Source organism: Haliaeetus albicilla, chromosome 4 (assembly GCF_947461875.1).
Source record: "Haliaeetus albicilla chromosome 4, bHalAlb1.1, whole genome shotgun sequence".
NCBI classification, from domain to species: domain Eukaryota; kingdom Metazoa; phylum Chordata; class Aves; order Accipitriformes; family Accipitridae; genus Haliaeetus; species Haliaeetus albicilla.
The window spans coordinates 41,676,893-41,703,437 of NC_091486.1; the positions used below are offsets into that span (position 1 = coordinate 41,676,893).

The window sequence follows — 26,545 nt, forward strand, 5'->3', positions numbered from 1 at the left end:
GAAGCGGGTGTGCTCTTTCCTGCCAGCTGGTAAACCAGCCATGCTCCTGAAAACAAATCGCTTCAGCAATCCCAGGCTCAAGTTATCTGAGTCCTTACCTTGGCACTTGACCAAAGCCACGTCTAATGTGCATCAGCAGAAATTGCTGTATTACAAAAACCCAGAGAAGGCCAGATCCTTGGCACGCTGTGGCTCTGGCTAGCCCCGCACCCAGCCCTCCCTGGTCCTCAAACCCCCCCACAGCGGGGTGTGAGCTGCTTTTGCTCCCTGTGCCCCTGGTAGCTAGGCTGGCCTTGGACCCCGAAGCATGGGGAAAAAATCCACCCACCCATTCATCCGTTCATCCATCCACCCACTGCCAAACCCCAGCATGGGAAGTGGGGAAGGAGGGAGGGAGGGAGGGAGGGGGTGCAGTGGGGCACGGCCACTGGCTCTGCTGAACATGACGGCAGTCCTGTTGTCCCGCCTTGCCCTGCTCAATGACGGGTCTAAGGTTCACTGATCTCTGGTTGCCTCTTACCTTTGACACAGCTCCCCAGGAGCCGCTGGCTGTTTTCATTTTTATCTGCCCCCGGCGCAGAGAGGCTTGGGCGGCTGGACGGGGCTGTTGCCCCTGACACCACGGACCAGAGCACCCGGAGGAGAGCAAGACTTCAGGAAGGTAAAGGCATCCTCTGCCGGGGGATTCCCTGCAGGGCAGGCCACAGCCCCGACCCACCATCTCTGAGGTACCTTTCCCATACAAGCTCCTGGGATTCATCCTCCCACCAGGAAGCAGCCCCACATCCCAGCTGCAAAGGGGCATCCACTGGGGAGGGCGGCACCATCCCTGCCCAAGGGAAGAGATTTTAGGAAGACTTAAGAAGCCCTCTGCCCTACCCCCTCTCCCAGGCAGCTGAAGAGCTGCTGCAAAGGTCTTAGCAGAGCACTTTGTCTCACCCACAGCCCAGAGCAGTCTCCATTTATTGCTGCTTTACTTCCCCAACCCACTCTGGCTGCACAGTTAATGACCCTTATTCTGTTCCCCTCAGCTTTGAGGAGAGCTGATTGCATTGAGAAATCTCCACTATGTAAATCTAACACTGTTTACGCATTAAGTCTTTGCAGTTTGGATTTTCGTATCCCCTGGTAACCTTGGCTTAAGCAAACTTTCCAAGCGGCCATGCTCCTACACCAGCACTGTGAGAGCTTTAGCAGGTAGGAGGAGTGCTTTGAGCTGAATACTAGAAGTTAATTGGGGAGGTAGGTGCATGACCACTATCTGGGGGTAAAAACTAAACTAAAACATCTAAATTTGAAAGAACCTAAAACATCATGTCCAAAACTTGCAGGGCTAGATACTGCAGACTTATACAGGTAGCACTGGAGTCCTGTTTTTTTCTGAGGAGCTGCTTAACTGTGGTTCTTGTTCACTGCTGCACCCTCGCAGAAACTCAGCAAATATCTTTAATGTTTTTAGGATCTTCTTAGAGCTTGTGGTTTAGAAAAGCTTAGACATCAGTTTGACATCATTAGACTTAAACATCATTAATTTCCCAGGAAGTTAAATGGAGTCTTAAATAACACTTCTCAGTGGCTCCATCCCCTAAGGGATGCATTTCTTTTCTTTTTTTGCTGTTTTCCTTTGGAAATAAATGGCTTATCCCCTGGCAATAAATATACCAGGATCCCCCCTCCCCAGGTTAAAAATACTGTAGAGATACTAGCTTACTGTGTGGTGAAAGCCAAGCCCTTGCTGTTGCATTCCAGTGCAAATATCTACTCTGCCACTTCATGTTTCTGGTTTTTTTATTACTAGTGTTTATGCCCATAAAACATGGGTTTGAAAGGATGCTCCTTAGCTAAAGTCCACTTTCCTGCTAATTATAAACAACTGAGTCACCCTCATAAACAGATTTGTCAGGTTCCTTCTTGGAAACATTGAGGGCAGGCTGTTCAAGTGCAGTATCACTGATCTGGCGCTGCTGCCGTACCCGGCAAACAGATGACCTTTAAGTTGATTTACATTAAACCGGCAGGCTCCATAGGGGAATCTGGTTAACAGTGGTCAGAGCTGACTCCGCATACCCACCCATTGCCCATGGGAAGGAGAGAGGAGACATCGAGACAGGGGAACAGGGGTGTCTGGCTGAGAACACAATTTCCTGGCTGCAGCGATGCTTAATCCTCCATTAGGAAGTGAGAAATGATCTGTGTCGTGGCTGTTTCGGTACTCACCTTCCAGGTAAGTGTAAGATCAGGCAAGCCTGTCCCAAATATCTGCTGCTAGACACAGCTGTCAAAATATTAAGCTGTATCTGGAGACTAAATCCACCAACAGGATTTTTACAGTTGATTGAAGAGAAATGCTTGTCTAGACTAATCTCTTGCTCTTTATATTGAAACTGAGCAGGTTCAGCTTTCCCTGTCCCTCAATGTGGCCTTTAGGCATGAGGACAGGACTTGTAACACGTCAGCTATTCCCCAGGCTGCTCCCTAAACTGCTGAGTTATCCTCTACCAGGATCAAACTAAAAAGCCCTGAAATCCAGCATCTAAGCAGTCCCAGTTCAGGTTACACCTCAGCCTTTCAAAGCCTGCATGGGAAAATTTGCTGAAGACATTTTATGTGGAAGCATCAGTGACTCCTTCACAGTTTCAAGTTTGCAGTGAGATAAACCAAACTTACTCTATTTATACCAACAGAAACTTTCTGACACGCAAGTGCACTCTGCTGGGGCTTAATTCACAGAAACCAGCAGGAAAGTTGCTTTAAATATTTCTCCTGGATATGTTCAGTCAGCCTCAGCCCAGGGGACTCAAGGAGGTTTCCAGATGAACGAGCTTCCTCCACTTCATTGGCAGTGCAGGCTGAAAGAACAGGGATGCTGTTTACTGTACGGCAACAGCACCCTTATCCACACCCAGAGCAGGCATTGGTAACCCTGTCAGAGCAATATCCTGGATTTGCAGAGCTGACTGTAACGCTAAGCTGGGTCTCACTGACAGGCTCTTCCCCAGGGCAGGGAGCAGCCACAGAAGGGTGACCACCAGCCACATGAGATGTCTGGAGGGTTTTTCCTGTAGTCCCTTAGCCAGCAAGCACAGGGTTTTATTCTGTATGCTCCTTTCTTCCAGAGAGAGAGAGAGAGAGAGACAGAGTTTCCCCTAAATCCTATTTTCCATTGAATCAGAATAAAGCCACTTGTTTTGCTTCCTTGCCGTTCTCCTAGGGTTGAAAGGGAGACTTACCTTCTGCCTCTTAACACGGACAAGAAATTGTTTCAAATGAGCTTTGGCAAAACTCCCCATCTCCTATAGGTATTTGCTAGTATGAAAAGTTTGTAAGGGAACTTCCATCAATGGCAGTAATTCTCAGGTGATCTTTGTTCCAGTGTCAGTGCAATCTTCTAGGGTTAAACAGAGCAGGAGAGTAAAATAATGAGAAACTGAGTTTAAGACAATGTCAGGTGTTTTTCATGCAACTTCTTGCTTTCATAGAGAGTTTAATGGCATATCACCTACGGTAGCTAACGTTAACAGCCCAGAAAGGATAACAGTCTTATTTCCAGGCCTACAAAGAGGCAAATGTATGTAATTAATACCAGAAGGAGCACAGCCTTATGCTGCGCTGCAGTGTTTATCTTTTTCCTGCTTAAAAAAAACCCAACAAACAAACAACCCAAACCTATCAGTAACTAGCTGTTCTGCACAAACTGCAACCCTGCTCTTCATCACTGGGCTGTACGAGCTGGTGGACAAGATTTTACCCCTGTTTTTCAAGGGGATGAAAGCCCATCTCAGGGAACAGAAAAACCACAGATACAGACCCAGGTTCAGCCAGCACTAAGGACCGCTCTTAATGACAGCCCGCTTTGATAACAGGCTCAGGGAAGGGAGAATTAAAGGTCTGGAGCCTGCCAGATTGCAGGGGAAGACAGGCAAAATAAAGGAGACACATGGAATGAGCAGTGTGCAGGAACAAGAGGCTTTTGTCAGACAAGGGAGCTGCAGACCCTCCTGGGCCACCTTCTTGCTCACCTCCAAGTTCTGCATGTCAAACTCCTGCAAGCCCCAGGTAGAAATTGGAGTCATTGCACCAAATCTCCATTATTAGTCTTGCAGGTCCCTGCTCTCTGGCTGATCAGGGCTTTCTTCAAAAGCATGTGGAGGGAAGCACCCTATGCCAGCAGCGTTCATGCTGGCATGGGAGGCTTTTCATCTTGGCATGCAATAGCAGCGAGAGGATCAGGACACACAGACAAGGACCAGCAGCAGGACACTAATATTTCAGCATCCTTCACAAGGCTGCTCTGCTGCCTTTGGGTGTTAGAAGATCAGATCTATATAGGAGGCACACCCCACCTCTGCACACAGCAGTTACGGGCTTGCTCGTGGCATATTTCCCCTTTGCTGCTGCATGTGAGGTAGGATAAGTGCATGCAAGGTCGCATCATGCCCTTCTCCTGCTCAGTTCAACACCCCATGACACTTCATCTTCAAGCTCTGCATGAACCTCCCTCTTTCCTGCATAGCTCTCCCATGAGCTGAGTAATTTTAGAGGAGGAGCTTTGCAAGGAGGAGGGAAGGCAAAGCTTTGACTAGCTGCAAGACAGTGTTATTCACCATACTTTACTGACAGCTCCCGCTGACATAGAGGCAGCATCCCTTCCTTGAGCTCAAGGCTCGGAGAAGGGGAAATGTGCCACCCAGGAGGGCTCACACTGGCCATCCTCTTCCCAGGATATGGCCAACACTGTGCAGTGGCTCTCTTCGAGTCAGGTTTGAGGTGACCACTGTTATTTCGGGCCATGGTCCCCTGCTGTCCCTGATGACCATGCAGCGTAGCTCCACCCCTAGTGATGCAGAGTCACACTCCGTGGTGCAATGGTCATGAGGACATGAGACTTCATGGGCTTGGTCTGCCCAGGGTTTCTTAATCCATGGTGGAAGAGCATGTGCTGTCTGCTTTGTGTGCTGCTATCCTCAAGGGTGCTTGAATCAGGTCCTCTCACTCTTGCTTTTTCACCCTGGCGAGCAACATGCTGACTCAAAGCACTGCTGCCACAAAGCCCATCAGCTCTTGGGGTGTGCAGCCATTCCCTGGACAGTGTCCTTAGCAAGCTGGTAGCAGCATCACCTCCACAGCTGAGCTCACCTCCAGCCTGAGTTAGGCTCTCCTGGTATAACTTCTAACCAAGACCCACAAAGAACATGGAACATCAGCCTAAGCTCTTCACCAGGACTTTGATGAAAGAGGCATGCTCAAGAGCAAGTCACACCCATAAGTGATGTCCCTCTGCCATTAACTTTCTCCAGCATGTCCTCTTTAAAGGAGATGCACCCAGTCCAATCTCCTTGTCTACATCCAAGAAGGCCTCTTGTATCAAATTTCTTCCTAAAGATCTCCACCCTCTGGTCATAACTGACAGTGGCAGATGGTTTGATGTATTAAATTTGATTCAGGGTATTAATGATTTTATTCTAGCCTATTTTGAGGTTAAACTACACCTGCCCCACTGCCACCAGTCAGGAATTGAGGCAGGAGGCTCAGCTGATGGACCTGAGATCACTGCAGACACATGTTGAATGAAGCTGGTTTCCTTGCAGGGCACGGCACAGAAAGCAATGCTGGGCACCTCCCTGGAGGGGATTCGACCCACCTACACCTACAAGGTGGTTCTGCTGGGGAGCATGTCGGTGGGAAAGTCAAGCCTGGCCTACCGATACGTGAAAAATGACTTCAAGGAGTTGCTGCCAACTGTGGGATGTGAGTGAGTGGCTTCAACAGCTTGATGGCTCTGAACAAGAGACCAGGCCTGCTGCCCTTCCTTGCAATGGGGTAGGATGCAGGAGAACCTGTTGGTACATCTTGCAGTAGCACAGACCCACTTTTGAACATGATACGGACTTGCCCCAGAGCCAGACCTCCCAATTCACTGTCACCTTCAGACCTCTGCAGCCCACTTTCCTCAGCACCAGGCTGTAAGAAAATCCACATCCAAATTGCACAGGTTTGGCTTAGTGCTGCTTTTTGGAGGTGGATGAGCAGCAAAACAAGTGAAATCTGGGGTCCAAACTGTACAGCCCACCTGCCCTTCACATACTTGGTCCTGTGCTGCCCTCACAGCTACTCAGACACCCCAGGAGAGTGTCTCCTGTACACATGCTGCCCTAGCCCCAATGTCCCACTGGAGCAAGGAGGTTCTGGCTGGGGTGCAGGTGGGCAGGACAGCCCAGGAGGCGGCTGCCAGCTGTGGCAGGACTCCCCAGCACTGCCTGATGGTAGGCTCGCAGCAGTGCCTTGTTCCTCTAGCCTGCCTGCAGAGACGAGAGCGCAGACCTGCCCACGCTCTGCCCCACTGACAAAGGGGAGAGCATCTGCCCCAGCACATCGTGTCCTGTGAAGCCATGCTGACTAACCCACATCCAAAGGCAGGCTACGTGCATGCTCATGCTTCGATAAAAACCATCTGGAGGGCTGTGAGAGCTCTGCTCCCTCTATAAACTCCCTCAGGCCAACACACCTGCTGGGATCAAGCTACCTCCCCTGTACATTCACATCAGCACAGCTTCCTACAGCACCTAGACGTTATAGATATTAATTTTATATGATATACCTGGGTTTTGCCCCAAGAAGGCACAGAGGATGTGGGCCTACCCAGAGCCTGAAGAGCTAGCTGGTGGAGGAGACAGAGGTGCTGTGGAGCTGCTCCCCTTGTCCCTCTGCCTTGGCTCTGGCTGGTCCACAGGCAGCCATCTGCTCCCTGGGAGCAGGAATGGAGGCTCCCCTCAGTGGCTATTCCTATTCACAGCTCTCACAGGTCTGACCCACTAGCAAAGTGGAGGTGGCTCTCTATCTGGTGGCTATTCTGCAAAACTCAGAGCTATCTGACATCAAAACTGTTGTGCATGCACCCAAATCTGCTGCCAGGAAGGGCTCCCAGCCTGCCACAGGCTGCTCTGCTTTGCAGCACGCCATCCCATCATCAACAGTGCCAGTGCTTATGAGAAACCCGTCCCAGTTTTGTACATTAGAGCATTGTTACCAGTCCTCAGGATGGGTTTTGACCTCACAGCAGTGGATCTGAGCTTTCTGCTATTGCTGCAAGCGAACATGCACCCTACATCTGGCTTGCAGGCTCCTTCTTCACACAGACGCTCAACCTGGAGGTAGCCACCGTCAAGTTTGAGATCTGGGACACGGCAGGCCAGGAGAAGTACCACAGCGTCTGCCACCTCTACTACCGGGGTGCCCATGCTGCTCTCCTCATTTACGACATCACTAACAAGGTAAGGCAGGGGATGCTGATCCCATCCGTGCCAAAACTATGCCATGCTGCAGCAGCACTGGTGGGGCAGAGGTGTCCAGATGATGATGATTTTCCTTAGTAGAGCAGAAAGCAGTACACAAGCACTGCTTGAGAAGATGGATGTCCCACCTGGGACATGCCAGGGGCTGTCCCTGCCCATGCAGGACCACGCCACATCCCCAGGGGCAATTTCTGCTGCCACTTAGAAAGGGTGTATCCCATCCAAGGCTGATTTATCCCTAAAGGTGTTTGAGGGCCGGTGACCTGTTTTCCTGAGAGAAGGCAACCAAAGCTTCCCCGCCACAGCTCTTCCACCCCCTTTGATTTCGTGCTACCCATCCAGCTTTGCTATGTCCGAGACAAAGGGATTAAATCAAAACCAGGTCACTGGGTGGGTTTGTCTCCATCTCTTCAGGAAACACTCAACAAAGCAAAGCTGTGGCTGAGGGACCTAGAGAAAGAATTCCTTCCTAATGAAATTGTCATTGCTTTGGTGGGCAACAAGATGGACCTTGCTGCTGAGCGAGAAGTTGCCACCCAGGTGAGCATCTGTGGTGGGCTCCCAGAACCCCTCATCACCCCCTTGCCAGCAAGCACTGGGATATGTCCTAGCAAAGCCAAAAATTTAAAAGGCTTTCATACACCTCTTAAGTCCCTATACAATTATTGACCTGCCATGAAATGCCACCGTAACCAAACAAGCAGCCCCAGAGAGGGCTGGGGGAATAACTCTGCTTGTCTCCACCTAGGAGGGGGAAGAATTTGCAAGAACAAAAGGCCTCCTGTTCATAGAGACATCTGCAAAATCCAGCCAACAAGTAAATGATATCTTTATGGCCATAGGTGAGTTGTGTGATGGCTCTAGGTGAGAGCAGAGGTGGGTGAACTACAGGCCCCAAACCTCTGCTTCAAGCCTGTAAATGCCTTCCCCCCTGCAGAGCTGACCCCCTTCATTGCTCATGCCTGCCACTGAGATTTTCTTCCTAGCTGGTCCAGCCTGCACTGCACCCAGCAGCTGCAAGGGTCACAGCCACAGCAGTCCATGGTTTCTGTGAAATATGCCAAACCTCTTAGGGAAGAAGCATGGACAGATCCATCCCAGGATGCACCAACATCAGAGATGGATTTCAGGCTCTCTCCCAAAGCCACAATTTCCTTTTTCTTTAGTATCCAATCTAGGTGTAACGGTGCCCCCAGCATAGCTGTTCAGTAGAGATCTAACTCTGTTACTGTGGGACAGTACCAGTGGCCATCAGTGGCTCCCCTGAGGTGGGACAGGACAACCATCACATCCCATCCCACCGACAGGAGAAATGAGCCTTTTCTCACCTTGTGTTTCTTCCTAGCCCAAGAGCTCCTGCAGCGGGAACAAGAGAAGGAATCCACCCTGCCCCTGCACAGGAGGTCAACAGTTGACCTGGGGGAGAGTGGGGCAAGGATGGGGTGCTGCCAGCTCTGAGGAGAGGCAGCTCTGAACCTCAGCAGTGGCTGGATGAGGTCTCCAAGAGGAGCAATGACAAAGCAGGGGGGATGCAGAAGCGCAGAGGCAGCTCAACCTAACCACACTCCCCCTCGGAGCAAGGTCAGAGCCCATCCTGGGGGCACAGGGCCTCTTCAACCCTCCAGCACTGGCTTCATCCAAGAGGTAAAGCACAGGGGTTTCTTCCACCAACTTTCCACTTCCAGAGAGGAGCTTGACCCCCCAGCACCACTGCCACTGGCCCTGACTGGTGATATCCCCCTGCCCCAGCTGCATGTCACCTCCTCCATCTCTCTTCCCATTTGAAAAGGGAGGGGTTAACTTTCCTGAGAGAAGCAGGTGCATCCCAGTGGCTTTACACCCAGGCTGCAAATAAAGAGAATATTGCCCTAAAGGTGTTATTTTTTTTTTTTCTTCCTGACCTGGATGTCAGCCCTCCGGTGGGGACCACAGGAAGCCTGGAGGTGGTAGGGACTGGAGCCTGTGCTCCACTCATCCCACTGGCCCCCACCTGACCCATCACAGGGGTCAGAGTCCATCCTCAGGAAAAAATCACCCATTTATTGCCAATATAAGAGCCAGGTCCTAAGGCAGGGCAGGGCCAAAGCAAACACCAGGCATTGCAGTAGTCTGTGCCTTGCAGTGCCTCCCCTTTGCACATTATGAATTATGCTGTGGGAGCACACCTTGGCTGGAAGAAGAGAAAAAAATAAAAGCACCGTGGCTCTCTCCAAAAGCACGCTGGTGCCCAGCAAGGCCAGGGGGTGTCAGGCTTAGGGAATATGTTGCCCTTTCTGAGAGAGCTGTAGCAACACTGGCATGGCCACAGGCAAAGAGCAGCACCACTCACCCTGTCTGCAGGGCAACATAACTGCTGAGTTTTTGGGGCATGCCCTGACGGCGATGCCAGCCCATGGGGCAATGCCTAGCCAGGCTGAGCTCAGCCACAACGCAGCAGACACCCTTGAAGATGTTCCCCATGGAGAGGAGAGGACCACAGCACCCTTTGCCAGGTCAGCTTCCCCCTGAGGGCCACCCCAGCAGCCCACACCAGCTGGGGACACCCACCTGCAATGCTTCCCCAGGGCTGAGCCATCCTGGAGTGGGACAGAGGCTCCTTTTCAGCAGGAAGGCAGATTTGCTGCCTCCTCTTGCTTAAATCCCCTGCCTTAGGGCAGCTGGGAGACATGGGTGCTAATTGCCACTCATCCCCCTATCTGCCCCCTCCCCTCCCAAGATTAACCCTTCCCTCCCCAAACAGCCCTAGACCCTCAATGCTGGGCCAGGAGCCACAGACAGGGATGCTGAGAGTCACTCTTCTCTGTGGCCCCTCTCGCCCCCAAACTGCAGAGGGGGTAAAATGGTCTGGCTTGGGGACACAGCTCGAGAGGGGACATTTGGGGACATGCAGCAAGATGGATGGGGCCCTCCGTGCTCCCCAAGTGTTTCTGACCTGGGCCATGGAAATGGGGTGGCTGTTTCTGACCTGGACACCATGGAAATAGAGGTGTCGGGGGCACCCATAGGTGCTGGCATGGTGCAGACCCCAGGGGATGCACCTGGGAAAGGGGGCCCTCTGGGCCTTATTTTTAGGGTGTTTTTTGAGGTGTGTGGGGATAAACATGCCATGTTGTGCAGAAGGGAAGCATTGCCACACTGCACACATTGCCAGGGCAGGCTGCAAAACCATGGTGAGTCCAGCAATTCTGAGGGTCGCACAACCCCCCCCATGACCCCCTGCACCTTCCCACACTGCCGTTTCAGAGCAGAGAGGCTGGGACAAAGGGGTGAGGAGAAGGGCTTTTATTGTTGGCGTCAGCTCAGGGGCTCCACTCCTCCCGGGGGGGCTGGGGGTGCGGGTGGGGGGGGGCACAGGCTAGCCACTGGCTGGCCCCCCCAGGATGGGTGCCCTCGCCCAGGGCTTGCCGCCGCCCGAACCGCCCCACCGGCCTGATCCCACGCCCCGTGTACCAGGAGGGGTCGATGTCCGGGTCTGCAAGGCAAAAGGCGAGGAACTGTCAGGGGGTGATGGGGGAGGAGTGGAGGGAGAACAGGGCATTGCACCCGTGGGTGGGGGGGATGATGAATGCCAGGGGAGCGGGAAAGGGGGTTGAGGGGAATAAAAGCTGTTGCAAAGGCTGTTTCAAAGCAAACCTTTGCTTCTACATAGTGACCCCCCTCCCTCGCCCCCCCCCAAACGCAGCTGAATCTGGGGATGCAGAGGGGGCTGGAGGCAGGGGGTAGGCTGCGGGGAGTCCCTTACTCCTGCTCTCCTGACTCCTGATTTCCATGGAGCGCTCACGGATGCGGCCGTGGGCGACGGGCAGGGTCAGGCAGGCGAGCAGCAGGCACAGGAGGCAGGCAGCACCCAGCTTCATCCCTGGCACTCTCCAGCTGCTGTGGCTTGGCTCTGAAGCCTCCCAAGCCCCTGGGTCTTCCAGCTGGTGCCACGAAGATGATGGCCTCTGACGCAGCTGCGGGAGTGAAGGGGTTTGGCTGTGGCAGAGACACCCCGCTTGGGTTAAACGCTTGCAGGGTGAGCCCCCCATCAGGAGGGGAAGGCTGGAGGGGTTGGGGCAACTGTATCGCTGCTGCCATGGGGCTGCAGTGCCCATCACAGCATCCTCAGGCTGGCAGGGATGCAAAGGGCTCAGGGCAGCTTGATCAAAACCTGGGGGTTTTGCTGGGGCTGATAGCTCTGGGGAAAATATCCCCTGCAAACATGAGTTGTACAAACCTCATGTTCTTTTAAATAGGTTTCTGTCCTAGCCTCACACCTTAGGCCAGGCCTGGCATCACTCTTTCTTTCCAGGACCCCCGGTGCGCCCATGGGACTCGCAGCCCTGGAGATGGGGAGAAGGGCCACCACCAACATGCAGGGCTAGCAGCACCAAGCAAAAGCTGCAGAGGCACAAATGGGTTTTGCTGCTGGATGCTGGGTGATGGATGGACCGCAGCCACCTCGGCACCCTTGGCACCCACCCCTGGACCCAGCTGCCAAAACGATAACCCGGGAGCACCCTGTAACATGCTTTATGGCACTGAGGTGATGAGCGAGACTGTGCAGGGCGGGCTGAGCGATGGGCTTGACTTCTGCAGCCACCTGCAACGAGGGAGCAGGGCAAGGGGCAGAAGCAGGAGAGCTGGCTTAAGCAGGACACAGTGGGGACATAGCAGCAGCTTTATTTCCAAGGACTTTAGCAAAGGAGAAGTTTGCAGCGTGCCAGGCAAGAGCCAGTCTGGGCTCCTGAGAGCTCACGTTTGCTGCAGCTGCCGACTTTTCACAATCCTGTTTTGGACCCCCCCACAGCTGGCTGGACAGATACAAGGACACGCACACAGCAGCAAAGCAGTGCTTGGGAAATTACCCAGCAACAAAAGCATCACAAGAGGGAGAGAAAAGCGGTGCTCCCACTTACCGAGGTGTGGCGAGGCAAGGTGCCCAGCTGCCGTCCCCCTGAGCCGAGTGCCCGCTGTCTGAGCCAGAGTCCCCTCCAGTCACTGTTTTTATGGCCGGTTTCATGCTGATGTCAGAGGCGAGCCCCGGCGCGGACCAAGCCAGGGCATCTCCCCTCCCCGCCGTCCACTCTCATCAAATCAGCACAGGGATTTTCATGACTCAGAAGGGACCAGCATTTTATCTTCCACTGGCCAAGACAGACAGCTTAGGAATATGTTAATCCCTGTCCTCGACCCAGTGTTATTTGAAACAAGGGGAAGTTTTCTGCTCCACCACCCTGCCCACGGGGAGCCTCTCACCCAACACTCACTGCAGGGGGTTGGTGGGTGATGCTCCCCTGGATGCTGGGGTCCCGCTGACACAAACCTGCTCCACTGCAGGAGTTACTTTGGGTGCCACCACCCTTTCTCCTTCAACTCTGCCCCCACCAAAAGCTGCTTCAAGGAAACCAGAAAATTAAATATAGAGAAGAGTGGAAGGTGACTTGCTGGGGCACATGGGCTGGCAGGAGCAGGCTCATCCGTGCAGCGTGAGGGTTTAAAACCTCCCATTTTAAATGGGTTAAACCACCCCCCAGGTAAAGATTTCTGATGATGTTTGTTCTGTTGGATGTGATACTGGAGGAGCCAGCTCAGGTCCCTGGCTCGGAGGGCTGGTCGATATCTGAACACAGGTCTACCCCCAGGCAAAACTGGAATTACTGGGACTAGAGACATCCTGAGACAGGGACATCTCTGTGTTGGCAGGATGGGTAAGACATGGTCACTGGTGGGGTATGGGCAGGGGGAAGGTCTCTGTCTGCCACCCCCATGTGGGGCTGACTTTGCCCTGGGACAGATCTCCATCTCATGCCGTGGTCGGCTCCAATGCCCAAGCACAGCCACTGTTGGGGGATGGTCATGGGAGCAGCATGGGACACAGGGCAAGTGCTGCAGAAGAGCATCAAAGGCAGGGGAAAGGGATGAAGAGAGGTGAAAAAACCCCATCAGCCAAGGAAACCCAGACCCTGGGCTCAGCGGGGCTCTCTCCACCTCAGCTTTGTTGCTATTATTTAATACAGATTTAAAGCAACCCCTCAATGTTGTGGGCTTGTGTTTTGGGCAGCTTTGGCTGCCAGATTTGATCCTGGGCTTCCATGCAAGTCAAAGCAGTGTGTTTCAGGGTCAGCCCCTCCTTATCCCCACACCTTGCATCCCTTTTGCTGGCCTGGCCTCGCCACTGGGTACCACTGACCCATGCTCATCACACCCATGGCTCTGTGACCAGCCTCTAAGTCATATCGCCATTCTGTTTATCACCATCTCCCCACCATTCTGCTTCAGTGCCACTGATTCAGCTCCTGTCTGCTTTCACCTGCCTAGTTTTAAAGCCAGGGTTGTACCAGCTGGTTAAAGGAGAGGATGGGAAGAGAAAGGAGCCTTCACTAGAATGAGCTGAAAGAACAGACACTGCAAAATGGGTCCTAGGTTCTGGACACAAAATTGGCTTTATTGCATGATTTAGTGTACATATATAATCTCTACACAGGCAGATGGAGCAGGAAACTGGCAAATAACAATGTGGGTGACTACAGCCTGAACGATGTCTTAGTTTGCACTGCTGAGGCTCACTGTGAGAACTTCTTTGCAAGGGTCAAGCAATTGAGCGGTTGCAAGGAAGGACTCAAGTTACGGCTGCAACAAGATACAGCAAGAGATGCAGCTGGGGCAAAGGCTGAACCCTGACACCAGAAGGGTAGGTTCGAACCCATAGCATTGCCCAGAGCTCCCTTCTGCCAGCCAAGGAGCTGCCATCCTAGCACTGAGGCCAGCTGAGCAGCAAGAAAGGCACCTGGCAATGCCACAGTGTCTGGGAGAGTTTCTACAACAGCAGTGGTTTGCACTAACCCTTTAGAACTTCAGGCCAGAAGGATTTAATTTTAAAATAAGAAACTGGTTTTGTTTCCAGCTGGGAAGACCAGACTATGGACTTACAAGACTGCTGTGGAATGAGCACAGGACCAATTTCTAGGCAGTTAGCAGTCTCTACTACTACCAAAGCCAAACAAGTGTGTTACTTGCATGAGAATTCACACTACTGCTTGTAATTAAAGTGGTTTTAGTTCAGATGCACAGGAACGGCCTAAAATGGTCCAGCCCAAGCGGCCATCAATGGGAAACTGCCAGCATCGGTCTGACATCCTCACTCTGGCTGCGAGCAATCCTCCCTGCATCACCCACTGTGGAGGGAAGGAGGTGGGGGCTATAAAGGACAGGAACCAGCAGGTGCCAAGCAAAATTTTTTAACATGAACCTCATCCAGAGTGACCTGCAAGAGAAAGCAACCCTCTTCTCATCCCGACACCCTGGGCATGGGTACAGGGTTAGGCACTGATCCACTGGGGTTAGTGGACGTGGAGAATTAAATGTTGGAGGAAAGGAATTTGGAGTATCTGGGGGAGGGCGTTACCAATACCACTGTCACCTGGCAGGAGCCCAGGGCCACCGCAGCCCCCAAAGGCCATCACAGCCCCTCCAAAGAATTGGATAATCCTATCAGGTTCTCCCATCCCATTGTCAGGGACAGGGGACATGCTCATCCACAAAGCACCTCTTGGCAGGGGCTGACCCATCTTGTGGAGAGGGGAAAGACTCCAGAGAAGCACCTAAGCTCTGCTTGCTGGAGCCCTTCTAAACTTGCTGATATAGCCTCACATGGAGAGGGGATATCTCCGAGAGCTAGAAAAACAAACTGATTCCCAACAAGCCCTCCAGCCTTTCTTCCACCTTTCTTGCCACCACTTCCCACAAGCCTCGCCTCACTCACGTCCCCAGATGGTCACAGCTGCTTCAGACACGGTGGCCAGAAGCCTCAGTGGGTGTTTGCATGGCTTTGTGAAAAGATCTTGGCCAAGTGCTCACTGGGAGGGAGCCAGCACTGCTCTCACCCTGCTTTGCTCCTCAGGGAAGGGAAACAATTCTCCAAGGGACATCGCAGGGAGGTGGGACCAGCGCCAGGATGCAAATCTCAGCCTGGGATGCCTGGGTCCCTGCTCTAATTGGGGTACCCCAAGGGCATCCTGTACCTGCTGTCAGCTCCTGTTCCCACTCAGCACCAGCCTGGGAGAGAGCAGGGACAGGAACTGACAGTTTTTGCCAAGTGAGGGCTGTGTCACTGCCCCCAGTCCCCATGCTGGAAAGCCATGCTGATGTCCAGCTCCCTCTGAGGTCACTCCTGCTCTGCATCTCTCTGGTCCCCTTGGTTGACCGGGTACCAAAGAGCTGCCCAAAGCCAAGATCTCATGCCTCCATCCTCCCATGAGAGCCCCTGGCCACATGTTTGTACCCCACTGCGTTGCTTCTCTCCCTGGCAGCTCCCAGCAAGACCTCCTGCCCACGGCCTCTGGCTTCCCTCCTGTCCAGGGTTTCAGGGAGAGACAGGCATGGGAGAAGGAAGAGCAAGCGTTGGGGGTAAGGCGGTGAGTCTTTGCGCTGTGGTCTTGTATCATCAGTGAAATGTGGTGGCAGGAGGGTCCTCCTCTCCTCAGGACAGGTGGGTCATCACAGGCTTCTGCAAAGCACCGGAGGGAGAAACCTCAGTTCACCACCATGCCCATGCCAACCCAAGCCACCATAGCTGAAGAGGCCAGCATGCTCCTTGTCCCCTCCAGCTGCCACCGGATGGAGTGAGGACCTGCCCCATCCCATGGACCACGCAGGCAGCAAGATTTCAAAGATGTACATCTTGTTTGGGCCCCCCACTCTGGGGCTTACGGCATCCCAGACCTCAGGTGGTGATGCCCAGATGTGTCTGCTCTCACCAGCAAGCACAGTGAGACCAATGCTGAGACCTGGGGTGACCACTGGGTTGAGGAGAGCATGGGGAGGGACAGGTCCCTCTGCTCAAGCCCAGGGAGGCAGGTCCCATGAGAAGCCCTGGCCAGCAACCTTCCTGAGTGGCTGGGCTCGTACCGCAAAAAGCCTCTCCACTCTCCTGTTCTTCCCGTTGGGGTTTCTCTGCGTCAGGGAGCCACGGTAAACAGACTTGCGGTCAAAGGAGTTGTCAAGACCTGTAGTGGAAGAAGAGAGATGGGCAGCTGGTCCTCATCCACCTCACTAGAGGTTTAAATTACCCAGCAAGTCACTTGGGTTTTACTGTCCCCCACTGGCTGTGGTTTTGGATGCATCACTGCACTTGTCTCTCCAGGAGGGCAGTGGGAAGTCCTCTGAGAACAGGGTGGCAAAAGCTGCTGCTACTTGGATTTCCAGAGTGCCATGCAAGCTGGGTCAGCCTGCCAGCAATCAACTGCCAAGACCTCTGCTTTGGAAAGCTCCATGGTATGGCAAAAGCCCAGCCCAAGAGGAGCTCTCACCACCCAAGCCTACGAGTCTCACTTGACCTACTAAGTCATCTCCTCTTCTCTGCCACTAACTTCCACCAGCTGCACCTTTGCAGGCCCAACTTTGCAAGTCATTGACCTGCAGGGAGGGCGGTCAGGAGACCAAGTCACCCCATCACCCAGCCCAGGCAGAGGGGATTAGCCTTGCCTGGTGACGTCCGTCCCTACTGCACATGCCTCTATCTCCTCGTGGGGCTGACGTGTCCCCCAGGCTGCCTTTATCTTCCTGCCCTTTGAAGAAAGGAGAGCAGATGACTCCTCAGCATGAAGAGGAGGGACCTTTCCACCTACCAGCCTCAGCTTGGGAAATGGCACTGTTAATTGTCTGCGTGCACAGGGGAACTGCAATTCCTTCTCTGCATTAAATGATCTTTCCCCCCTTCCCTCCCTTCATCTTCCATTATCTGGAAGGAGAGCCATTCTTTCTGCCTTTAAGCTTATGAGGTGAGATAAGAGAGAAATAGAAAAGTCATTTCCTAATGGGTCTCGCTGATATTGGTCAGGATGAAACAGTTCCAGTGATTGCCCCCTACCACACAGGCTGCTGTGCCAAGTTTCAGGTCGCTGTCTACTTTGAAGCACTTCCAAGCTGCTGTTTGTCATAGCTGGGCTGTGGAGGGCCTCTTGCCCCCCACCAGAGACCAGTGGCTGAGGCAGGTGGACAATAGGGGCAAGGATACCTTCCCCAAGATGACCAAGTGAGGAAGAAATTGCTATCAGAAGAGACTATGGGCTTTGGCGAGGCTTTGGGGTCTAATGGCCAATGGGATGCCACAAATGAAGTAACGCGGATGTCTCCCTGGACTCTGGGGTGGCAGGAGCCCAGGCTGCAGAGAAAGTCCTGGTTCTTGGAGGACTAAGCCAACTCAGCCTGACCTCCCACCACTGTCCCCAATCCTGCCAGTTGCCTCCTCCTTTCTAAGTTATCCACCACAGTTTTCCCCTGTGGCTTTCCTAACAGGAGGCCATGAGCACAGAAAAAGGGCCCCCCAATGCAGACTGTCCTGGTTTCAGCTGGGATATAGTTAACTGTCTTCCTAGTAGCTGGTACAGTGCTATGTTTTGAGTTCAGTATGTGAAGAATGTTGATAACACTGATGTTTTCAGTTGTTGCTCAGTAGTGTTTAGACCATAGTCAAGGATTTTTCAGCTTCTCGTGCCCAGCCAGGGCACCTGACCCAAACTGGCCAACAGTGTATTCCATACCATGGGACATCCCATCTAGTTTAGGAACTGGGAAGTGGGGGGGCAGGGAATCGCTGCTCGGGGACTGGCTGGGTGTCGGTCGGCAGGTGGTGAGCAATTGCCCTGCGCATCATTTGTACGTTCCAATCCTTTTATTACTACTGTTGTCATTTTATTAGTGTTATCATTATCATTATTAGTTTCTTCTTTTCTGTTCTATTAAACCGTTCTTATCCCAACCCAGGAGTTTTACTTCTTTTCCTGATTTTCTCCCCCATCCCACTGGATGGGGGGGGGAGTGAGTGAGCGGCTGCGTGGTGCTTAGTTGCTGGCTGGGGTTAAACCACGACACAGACACACAACTGGATGCAGAGGGAAAGGATCGAGCGTCCCTCAAAGACCAGCCCATCCACCCGCAGGGTCCCCACCTCCCACAGGCAGAGCTGTGGTCCTTACCGGTGATTTCGAGGGGGCTGTTGAACTTCCTCCTGAACTCCTGCAGTCCCGGCATTGCCTGCAAGAGAAGGGGAACAGTCTGCCATGGGGAAGGGGATGGGAAGACAGAGGTCCCCTCCAAGGCCACCACTTTGAAAGCAGCTCCCTGGAGACCCCGGTTTTCCCCAGGCTTAATGCCATGCCACATGCACTAGCGGGCACAGATTAAACACATACTCACTTTAACATCATCCGAAGACTCCGCTGGACTGCTGCTGGTGGGACCAGGGGAGCAGAGGCAGGCAGCCTGTGGGGAGAGGAAGGCAGAGGTTTCTCTGGGGGTGCGCAGAGGAGGCAGACAACTCGGTCTGCCTTTCTTTGCATTTTCACCTCTTTTGCTTGGCCGGGGTTGATCCTAAGGTGAGCAAAAGAGGCAACACGCTGCCACAGGAGCTACTCTGCCTGATGGATTAGAATTATAAAAATCAGTATGAAAATGCAGGAGTTGAGTCCAGGCTGTGTGGTGCATGCAGCAGCCCTGCATGCCCTCCCTGCAGTCCTTGGAGGAGCACCATCCCCAGATACAAAATCCTCCTTCGATGCATGTAAGGAATCAGCGTTGTCCCACATCCTCAGTGAGACATCCACTCTTGGAGTCTTGGGGCAGAGTGCCAGGCAGCAGGGAGGGAGCTGGGCACAGCTCAGCAAGCCAGGCAGCCCTTCCCAGCTCAGGGAGCACATACATCTCGGGGCTGGGACCTCTCATACCCACCATCCTCCATGCTCACCTGTTCGCTCGACTTCTTCCTTGCCTTTTCTACAGACTTCACTGTAAGCCCTGCAGCAGACAGAGCCGCAATTCGAGATTCGATGTCTGATATCTTTAGAGGGAGGAAAAAAAACATACAGATAGTGGCCAGAGGATCCATCACTGGCTTCGTTTGCTGTCACTGGCTGGGCAAAGCAGCTCTGAGAGCCAAGCCCTCACCTCGCTCTCAGCCTGCTGCACCTGAGCAGCTGCCGAGGCCACTTTGTCCTCCAGCTCCGACAGCTCCGAGTCCGTAGTGCCGCAGTGCTGGGCCCCTTCCTCAAGCTCCTTCAGGGTCTTCTCAAGCTGGTAGGTCTTCCCAGCAGTCAGGTACACCTGAAATGCAAGAAAAAAACCCCACATTGCAGAATTAACCTCCCTGGAGTCCTCCTCTCCTCTCCACATTACAGAATTAACCTCCCTGGAGTCCTCCTCTCCTGGTGTGACCACAGCCCCAGACACGACAGTTCCTGCCACTATTTTACAACTGCCTTCTTGCCTTGCAGCACAGACAGTACCAGTCATCTCTGGCAGGGCTTTTAATCTCATTTCCTCCCTTCTCTGGGCTTTTTGAGAGCAATTACCAACCAGCTGAAGTGGTAAAAAGCTCAATGGGAACACAGGAAGGACCAAAACTCGGTGACCTACTCGAGAAGCATCAGCATCTTTATGCTGTGCGCTCAGAGAGGGGGCAGGTACCTGTAAACAAGTGCAGGCTGCCATGGCCCGTGGTGGCAGCAAGCTGGGAAGGAGATAGACTGACTTTCCAAATCTGATTGGTTTTTTTTATGGGTGTCTGTGCTGCTGGGTTGCCTGGGAGTAGGGTCAGGATTTGGAAGTTTGTCCCTGGGCAGTTAACCAGCCCAACCCCTGCAAAAGGCAGCTTTGCCCAGGAACTGCTCTGGACATGCAGGAATGATCCCAGCCAAGAGCCCCAGCAAACACGTGTACGAATGGAGCCTGGCATAACAGTGGGGTGGACATGGGAGTGCTGACTGGGGATCACAGTGGCTATGAGAAGCAATGTGCTACCTTTGCTGTCTAGATAAGAAGGGTAAGAGGACCTATCCCAATAAACGCACTGGTTTTACTGTCACTTGCTTCCTCCCGGGCTACTACAAGAATGTAAGTCCAAGTAAGGCAATTTAGGAAACATTAATATGTTGGTATGCAATCACATCAGATGATCAGATGGGTTGTGGCCACTGTTTTGCTGACTGATCCCAAAATCTTGGTACTGCTAATGGAATACCTGTGCCTACAATTTTCCTGGGCTGGGTATTGCGCACAGCTGCCTGGCACAAGCCCCCTGCATACACTGAAGTACTGAGCATCCACCCAAATCACAGCAACACACCCCATGTCCCATAGGTCCCACCCATCCCAGTGCAAAACCTGAGGCCATAACAGATTGCAATTGTTTGCGGGTGCTGCAGGTGAAGCTTCTCAACCTGTGAGTCACAGGGACACAGTTTGTCGTTGGGCCATCAAACTCTCCCAGAGCCCTTGGAGGCAGTGGCATCCCTCGGAGAGCAGAGTGGTGAGCCAGCCCTGACTCAGCCGGGGCCCCTGAGGGAATGGCAGGATGAGCAACGCACCTTCCAGGGCCATCATCTACCCACCGCCTTGCCCCTGCCCCGCCGCTGACGGCAGCAGCGCTAAGCCCAAAGTTCACATCCTTCCCAGCCCTATCCTCTCTCCCAGGAGAGGGGGAACCTCAAAACCTTCATACAGCTGCCCCTCTTGCCCTGGGATGTTGCATCTGGCCAGAAACCAGCCAGGTGGTACAGTTTCTGAGCACACTCTGCTCCCAGCAGCTCCCTGCTTTTATGTATAAGCTTTCCCCAATGAAAGACAAACCACAGAGTGTGTTATAAAACCCTGCTCCCCATTGCAGGATGTTTCTGACAGCGAAATCTGACCACCCAGATGGAGATGTGACTCTTCACCCCATCTTTGAACTGTTTCTTTGGAGCTTGGTAAATGGCACTGCGGATGCAATCCATTTCCCATGGGGAATCGATTCATACAGGTTTACAGTGGCTAAAAAAATTGTCAGTGCTTCACAGTGTCACACAAACCTAGCAGGGGATTATGCTCCAGATGTAAACTTATCACCTGTACAAGGCCATCAGCCCCAGGCACAAGTCAGCCTTAGCAAACAGATAGGTCATGCTACCCTCATTTGTAAAAACCTTGCTGAAATGCAGTGCTGGGGAGGAACCAAAGAGAAGCAGGACAAAAGCTTTTGCTACAGCTGGAGCACAGGACTGCCAAAGTCCAGCAAAGCAACACTACAGCAAGCTGGGGACCGCGCTCATCCTCTCTCCCTTGCACTCACCCAGGGGGAACCAGGAACTGAGGCAAGGGAAGCCACAAGACAGAGCATCTGCACTTCCTGTTGTGCCACCTCCATCATAAGACAGCCCTGGCCACCATGGGACAAGACCAGACTCTTTAATCCCTCTGTGGTGCCCATCCTTTTAATGCTGACCTACCCGCTAACAAGAAATTTTGGGAGGTTTCCTCTGTATTCCCTCCCACCCCCGATACCCTCCCTACTTGCAGAAAGCTCTCGTGAACCTTACATTTTCTTCAAGCTCACGGTACACTTCGGCCACCTCTTTCCCATCTCCCAGGCTGAGAAGCTGCCCAGCAGGTAGGGCACAGCTGCCGTTGCACTGGCTCTCTCCATGCAACGACTCACACACTGCTTTCTCCGTGGCATTTATGGCTCTCAGTACTTTGGCCGTGATTTCACTCAAAGCCTGAGCCGATGACCTCTGCGAATGCCCGGCACAGCCAAAGCACAGGGTGGGAGGGGGGAAAAAATAAGGACGTTATTTTAACATGGTGTACAAACCAGCCCAAGTCAGGGGTGAAAAGGGCATCAGACCCTCAGGAGCTGTAGAAAGATGGAGAAGCAATAATTAAAGGGCTTACACTATTCCTGAAGGGCTTTCCACTGGAGACGGATGCGTGGCTAAAGCAGGGCTTTGATCTCAGCCCGTGCTTTCTGGAGGATGGCTGTTACAAAAGAAGTAATCTCAAAAGCCTCGTAAAAGAGGTTGCTGGAAGCTGTGCCACTGGAGCTGTCTGACAGCAGCAGCACCTGGCCACCTGAAGGCCACTCAGTTACTCAGCAGTTAAGATCTAATTGCAGCATATTGCTTTACACTTCAGCAGGCCTAAGCATGGATGCAAATAACTCCTTAAGTTTGTGGCAAACCCCCCCCCGCCGCCCCAAAACACCTATAAAATTATTGTATTGCCACGCTGCCAGATCTTGGAACTAATGTCCTCTCTTCCCACCCCAAGGAGCACTGATGGCAATAATGCTTGTAAGTGCTGCGTTTCAGTTAATAAGGCACTCAGCACATGTAAAAATAGACTGAAGAAACTCATAATCTCTCTCTCAACTGATAATTCCCTAGAAACCAAGGAGATGGGGGTGATATATGCACTGGCGACAAACAGTTGTGTTTACAACTGCACATATTTCCAGGTGAGCCGTCCTGCAGAGAAACAGCTAACTCAGTCCAGCTGATATTTTTATCATTTTATGGTGCCTTCATGGTACAGCAGAGTTTTTTCACATTTTCCATTAGGAGCATCTGCTTTCATCACAGTGTTCCTCGGTTAGAAGACTTCCTTGTGACTGGAGAGAAGACTTGCATAAAAACAAACTCAGAATTATGCAAAATCCAAGCCTGGATCTGGTATAAGGAAAATTGCTGTTAAAAAATCCACACTGACATAGCCTTTAACCAAGTCTTGTCCATTTACATCGCTGCAGGCATTTCTAACTCAAAACTGCATGGAGGTATTTGAGTATTACCACAAAGCAAAAAAGCTGAATTTTGTTTCACTTCTCAGATTTGGTTCTGCTTGAGCTGTTGCAACCCCACTGGGTCTCTCTTGTCTTAGGAGCTGTCATATAGCTTCTGTGTTACCTGCCTGCATGACTCCACTGAGAGACAACAACCGTGTCTGTATCCTCCCTGCTTCATAGCTGGGTTTTGGTCAAAGAAAGTAGCACATCTGGAGAATCTGGGCTTCGTTTTATAAGAATGAAGAAGCTTACATTGATACCTCACTAACGTCTCCCTATTCCTGAGTCCAGATCAGGGGTTGAGCTTCTGTCTGCTGCAAATCAGCAGCTCACACAGGAGTTAAGTGGTAACTCACCAAACCAAGTTAACTTATCCTCTGTGCTGCAGTTAACTGGAAATTGTTACTAAGAAGTTGCACATTATTTGACTGATGAGTGGTAGTGAAGTCTAGCTGCAGCAATCATCTAGAAGTAGCTTTTAGGAAAAATGAAGCAGTAAAGGAGGCTTTCGGTATGGATGCAGCGCACCGCTGATCCAGTGTCGGTAAGAACGCAGCAACCAGTACCCAAAACTGTGAAGGAAGCCATCCTGGGAACAGTTGCTTGCTCTAATCCTGAAATTTTATGTAGAGCCATGTGGAGACTCATAACTGAGACAGACTTATTATGTGCACCACATGCAGTACACGCAGCCACACTCTCCAAGCCCAGCAGCAGCCAGGTTTTGCCTTGCGAGGCTGAGGAACAAAAGCATATTGGAGAGAGGCCTTGCGGCACCACAAAAGTCTCTGCAACTTCGGATGAAAGGAGCTTTGCAGGAGAGGAGAGGGGCAGCACGGCCCCCACTCGCTTCCTTTGCCACACTCGCCAGTGACTGATGTGTCAGAGCAAAGGCACACGTAGCCCATGCACTGCCAAGGCAGAAGGGAGGGGATGTACAAATAAACCATTAGAGACCCAACAAGGAATGCTGACCTCTCCATTTTGTGCTAATGGACCATCTCGGGAGGCTCTGCACAACTGTAGACACACAAGATCTCCCTTTCTTTCTGAGTCACCTGGGCTGTCATCGGTTGGTCATCCCCAATGCTGTCACCCAGTGCTACTGCCTGCCAGGTGAGTGAGGGGGAAGCGGTCCAGTGCTTCTGTCTGCTCTTGCTCTCCAGCCAGGGAAGCAATTCTCCCCTGCAAGGCTGCACATAAATGAATGCCTCTCCAGCCCTGCCGTGGGGATACATGTGGGGAAAGAAGATCCCTGAAATGTACCCAGCAGGCAGAGGGATAAATCAGAGCCATGGGGGTGAGGGACCCTCTGGGGTGATGGGAACAGGGCTGCATAGATGCTGTGATCCCTCCTCCTCTCCCTGACTCATGTTCCCACTGGTCACCCACCACTGGGTAGGGGTCAGGAGCCAGCACAGTGCTGTAAGTACAGGAGATGCTGACCTAGCAGAGTGGAAGAGGGGCCAGGGATTTTGGAACTCAGGAGCACTGACAGGTCTGGAAGAGACACTTCAGGCTGTAGAAGGTGCCTGACAAAGGCTGCTAGTACTAAATCATCATCAAGCTCTTCTCCCACCCCAGGACCCTCTTCTCCATAATGACATCCAGATCCTGAGACCACTCTTCTAAATAGGTGTGGAGGTAGTGTACCTCTCCACGACAGGCAGTAGCCTGCAAGACCTCTAAGAGACTTTGCTTTTGACTCTTGGATGAGGCTGGGAAAGCCTACAGGGAGAAAAGTCCAGATCTAACACCCTGGGACTTCCCTATCCCTTGACACTCTGTTAAAGCAGGCAGCTAAGTCAGACACACCACAGCCCTGGGAGGCATCAAGGTGGAGGTGTGGGACAGAAGAAGAGTTGCATTATCACGGTGTAAGCCATAAACCACCAAGAGCAGAAGGAACCGCAGATGGAACCTAAAACGGTGTGGGTGGGAGAACACAGATTACCTTTCGAGCATCTCTGGCCATGTCATCACTGGAGGAACTCATCTCTGGTTTCTTTGCTCTCTTCTTTTCTTCATGCTCCTCTTCTTCAGAAGAGACTTCTTTGTCACTGATGTTGCTGGCTAACTCCTCCAGCTTCCTCTTCAACTCCTCCTCCTCAGCATCGGGATCAAGTTGGGACTCTGGGGCTGGAGACTGAAGGGGCAGAAGAAGAGAGTTGTGTAAGAGTCTCCTGTGGTGGACAATGAAGCATGCCCAGGTCCAGACATACTCACCAAGACGGGCCAGTGGAGGAGCTCAAGGAGTGCAACCACAGATGGATTTTTGCAAAGGGGACTTTGAGGCCCCTCTCCACACCCATTTTCACAAGGGACGGTCAGACTGCCCAGGAGAGCAGCAGAGCCCAGTGAAATGCGCTCCAGCTCCATGCTGAGGAATACAAACCCCTGATCTAAAAAACCTCCATTCCCATTCCGTGCCCCTCCCCCCGCCCCACTCAGAACTTGCTTGTTTTTCCCTGTGGAAAACTGCCTTTCCCCCCCCCTTAAAAAGGTGTGCATGGCGGATTTGGGGTCAAAAATCACTGCATTTTCATTAGGAACCATGGCACGGCTGGTGGCTCTGAGGGCAGAGATCACAGCGACCCAAAGACATGGTCCACCAGGGTGAGAGAAGCAGCCATGTGAACTACTGCTCCCCGAGGCAGCTTTCGGAGCCTCTAGGTAATCTTTTTTGCAATGAGAAAACATGCAGCAAATTTTCCTGTAGGATAGACAGCATATTCCCACCCAGTCCTGTTATTAGGTGCGATTCATGGTACCTGGAGAAGAATCCTATTAAACTCCCAGGCACTGGAAGGGATTTCCAGGAGTTACTGAACTCACTGTCCCTTGCGTTAAGATGGGAATACAATTATCTGTGTCATACCTGGTGGGTTTTTGTCTAAGCTGTTCTTAATGACCTTGAATAATGGCATCCACAGCAGGCAATCTTTCTCCCAGGCAACCTATTCCCTGGCTCTGCTGGAAAGCTTTGCTTAATAGTTAACCTCAACCTGTCCCACAGCAGTTTAGACCCATTGCCTCTACTCCGATCTGCCCTAGACATGGGAATAAAGCTCCCTTGGTCAGATTTACTGACAGAAACACTGAATGATTAAAAACATGGCCATCCCCATTACGAATTTTAGAAAAAAGAAGAAATTGCATTATTTCACCTATGCCTAGGGGACTTCTCTGTAATTATCACTGTCCATTCTACCAAGCCATCAGCTGCCAGAGCAGCTCATGGTGATGGATTCACATGAAGGAAAATAAGAGCACATAGTCTAAAATTAGAAACCCAAAATCAATGTTAAGCAACCTAAGTATTCACAGATTTTACATCACTGCCCAGCTTTAACTTAATTTAGCTGTTTTCTTCCAAGCTTGATGGCATGGTAGGACAAGGGCAGCTCAGAAGTGATACAGAAATCCTTTTTGACTCAGCTCTCCTATTCACAATAACCAGGTGACTTCCTCATATGCACTAATTGAGTCTCCCATGATTTCAAATGAGCTGTCACAGCTCTGTGGATGTACCAACACCCACTTAACAATACTCCCGAAATTAGCATTTCATAGAGTATCAACCTGAAACCCAATTTTCCTTGTGCAGAAGGGGCAGGGGAGGCACTACGTTGCACGGGGGCCTAAATGCCATGGGTTAAAGTCACTTCTGTTTCTG

General features: G+C 52.1%; 3 protein-coding genes across 13 annotated transcripts in view; 1 reads left to right on the forward strand and 2 right to left on the reverse strand.

Moving 5' to 3' along the window:
- Window positions 1-569: 569 nt before the first annotated feature.
- RAB17 (RAB17, member RAS oncogene family) lies at window positions 570-9,165 on the forward strand. Of its 5 annotated transcripts, XR_011324428.1 has the most exons (7): window positions 2,012-2,224; window positions 5,589-5,748; window positions 7,120-7,271; window positions 7,707-7,832; window positions 8,041-8,134; window positions 8,638-8,873; window positions 8,978-9,165. XR_011324428.1 is itself a non-coding variant. In XM_009917831.2 (6 exons), exons 2-6 carry the CDS (start codon window positions 5,607-5,609, stop codon window positions 8,748-8,750), a joined length of 627 nt encoding a protein of 208 aa, XP_009916133.2. In that variant the 5' UTR covers window positions 570-661; window positions 5,589-5,606; the 3' UTR covers window positions 8,751-9,165. The 5 variants fall into 5 exon arrangements, 3 of the variants coding, with proteins under 3 accessions (XP_009916133.2, XP_069638209.1, XP_069638208.1); XM_009917831.2 differs by lacking the exon at window positions 2,012-2,224 and adding an exon at window positions 570-661 and having other exon boundaries at window positions 8,638-9,165; XR_011324429.1 differs by lacking the exon at window positions 8,041-8,134 and having other exon boundaries at window positions 2,009-2,224.
- Window positions 9,166-10,411: 1,246 nt separating this feature from the next.
- On the reverse strand, window positions 10,412-12,319 carry PRLH (prolactin releasing hormone). Of its 3 annotated transcripts, none has more exons than XM_069780514.1 (3): window positions 12,191-12,319; window positions 11,035-11,267; window positions 10,412-10,764 (listed from the first exon to the last, which is right to left on the reverse strand). In XM_069780514.1, exons 1-3 carry the CDS (start codon window positions 12,292-12,294, stop codon window positions 10,592-10,594), a joined length of 510 nt encoding a protein of 169 aa, XP_069636615.1. In that variant the 5' UTR covers window positions 12,295-12,319; the 3' UTR covers window positions 10,412-10,591. The 3 variants fall into 3 exon arrangements, with proteins under 3 accessions (XP_069636615.1, XP_069636616.1, XP_069636617.1); XM_069780515.1 differs by having other exon boundaries at window positions 10,415-10,764; window positions 11,050-11,267; XM_069780516.1 differs by having other exon boundaries at window positions 10,419-10,764; window positions 11,035-11,245; window positions 12,191-12,281.
- A 1,372-nt stretch (window positions 12,320-13,691) lies between these two features.
- MLPH (melanophilin) overlaps window positions 13,692-26,545 on the reverse strand; it is a 29,728-nt gene continuing 16,874 nt past the window's right edge. For 3 of the 5 annotated variants that reach the window (XM_069782111.1, XM_069782110.1, XM_069782109.1), the window contains 8 exons: window positions 24,824-25,015; window positions 21,626-21,820; window positions 19,218-19,373; window positions 19,018-19,110; window positions 18,471-18,536; window positions 18,251-18,308; window positions 16,182-16,279; window positions 13,692-15,780 (listed from right to left, as the gene is read on the reverse strand). In XM_069782111.1, the coding sequence (XP_069638212.1) occupies window positions 15,754-15,780; window positions 16,182-16,279; window positions 18,251-18,308; window positions 18,471-18,536; window positions 19,018-19,110; window positions 19,218-19,373; window positions 21,626-21,820; window positions 24,824-25,015 (885 nt within the window). In that variant the 3' untranslated portion in view covers window positions 13,692-15,753. The remainder of the gene's footprint in view (window positions 15,781-16,181; window positions 16,280-18,250; window positions 18,309-18,470; window positions 18,537-19,017; window positions 19,111-19,217; window positions 19,374-21,625; window positions 21,821-24,823; window positions 25,016-26,545) is intronic. The other 2 variants (XM_069782114.1, XM_069782113.1) reach the window with 1 other exon arrangement.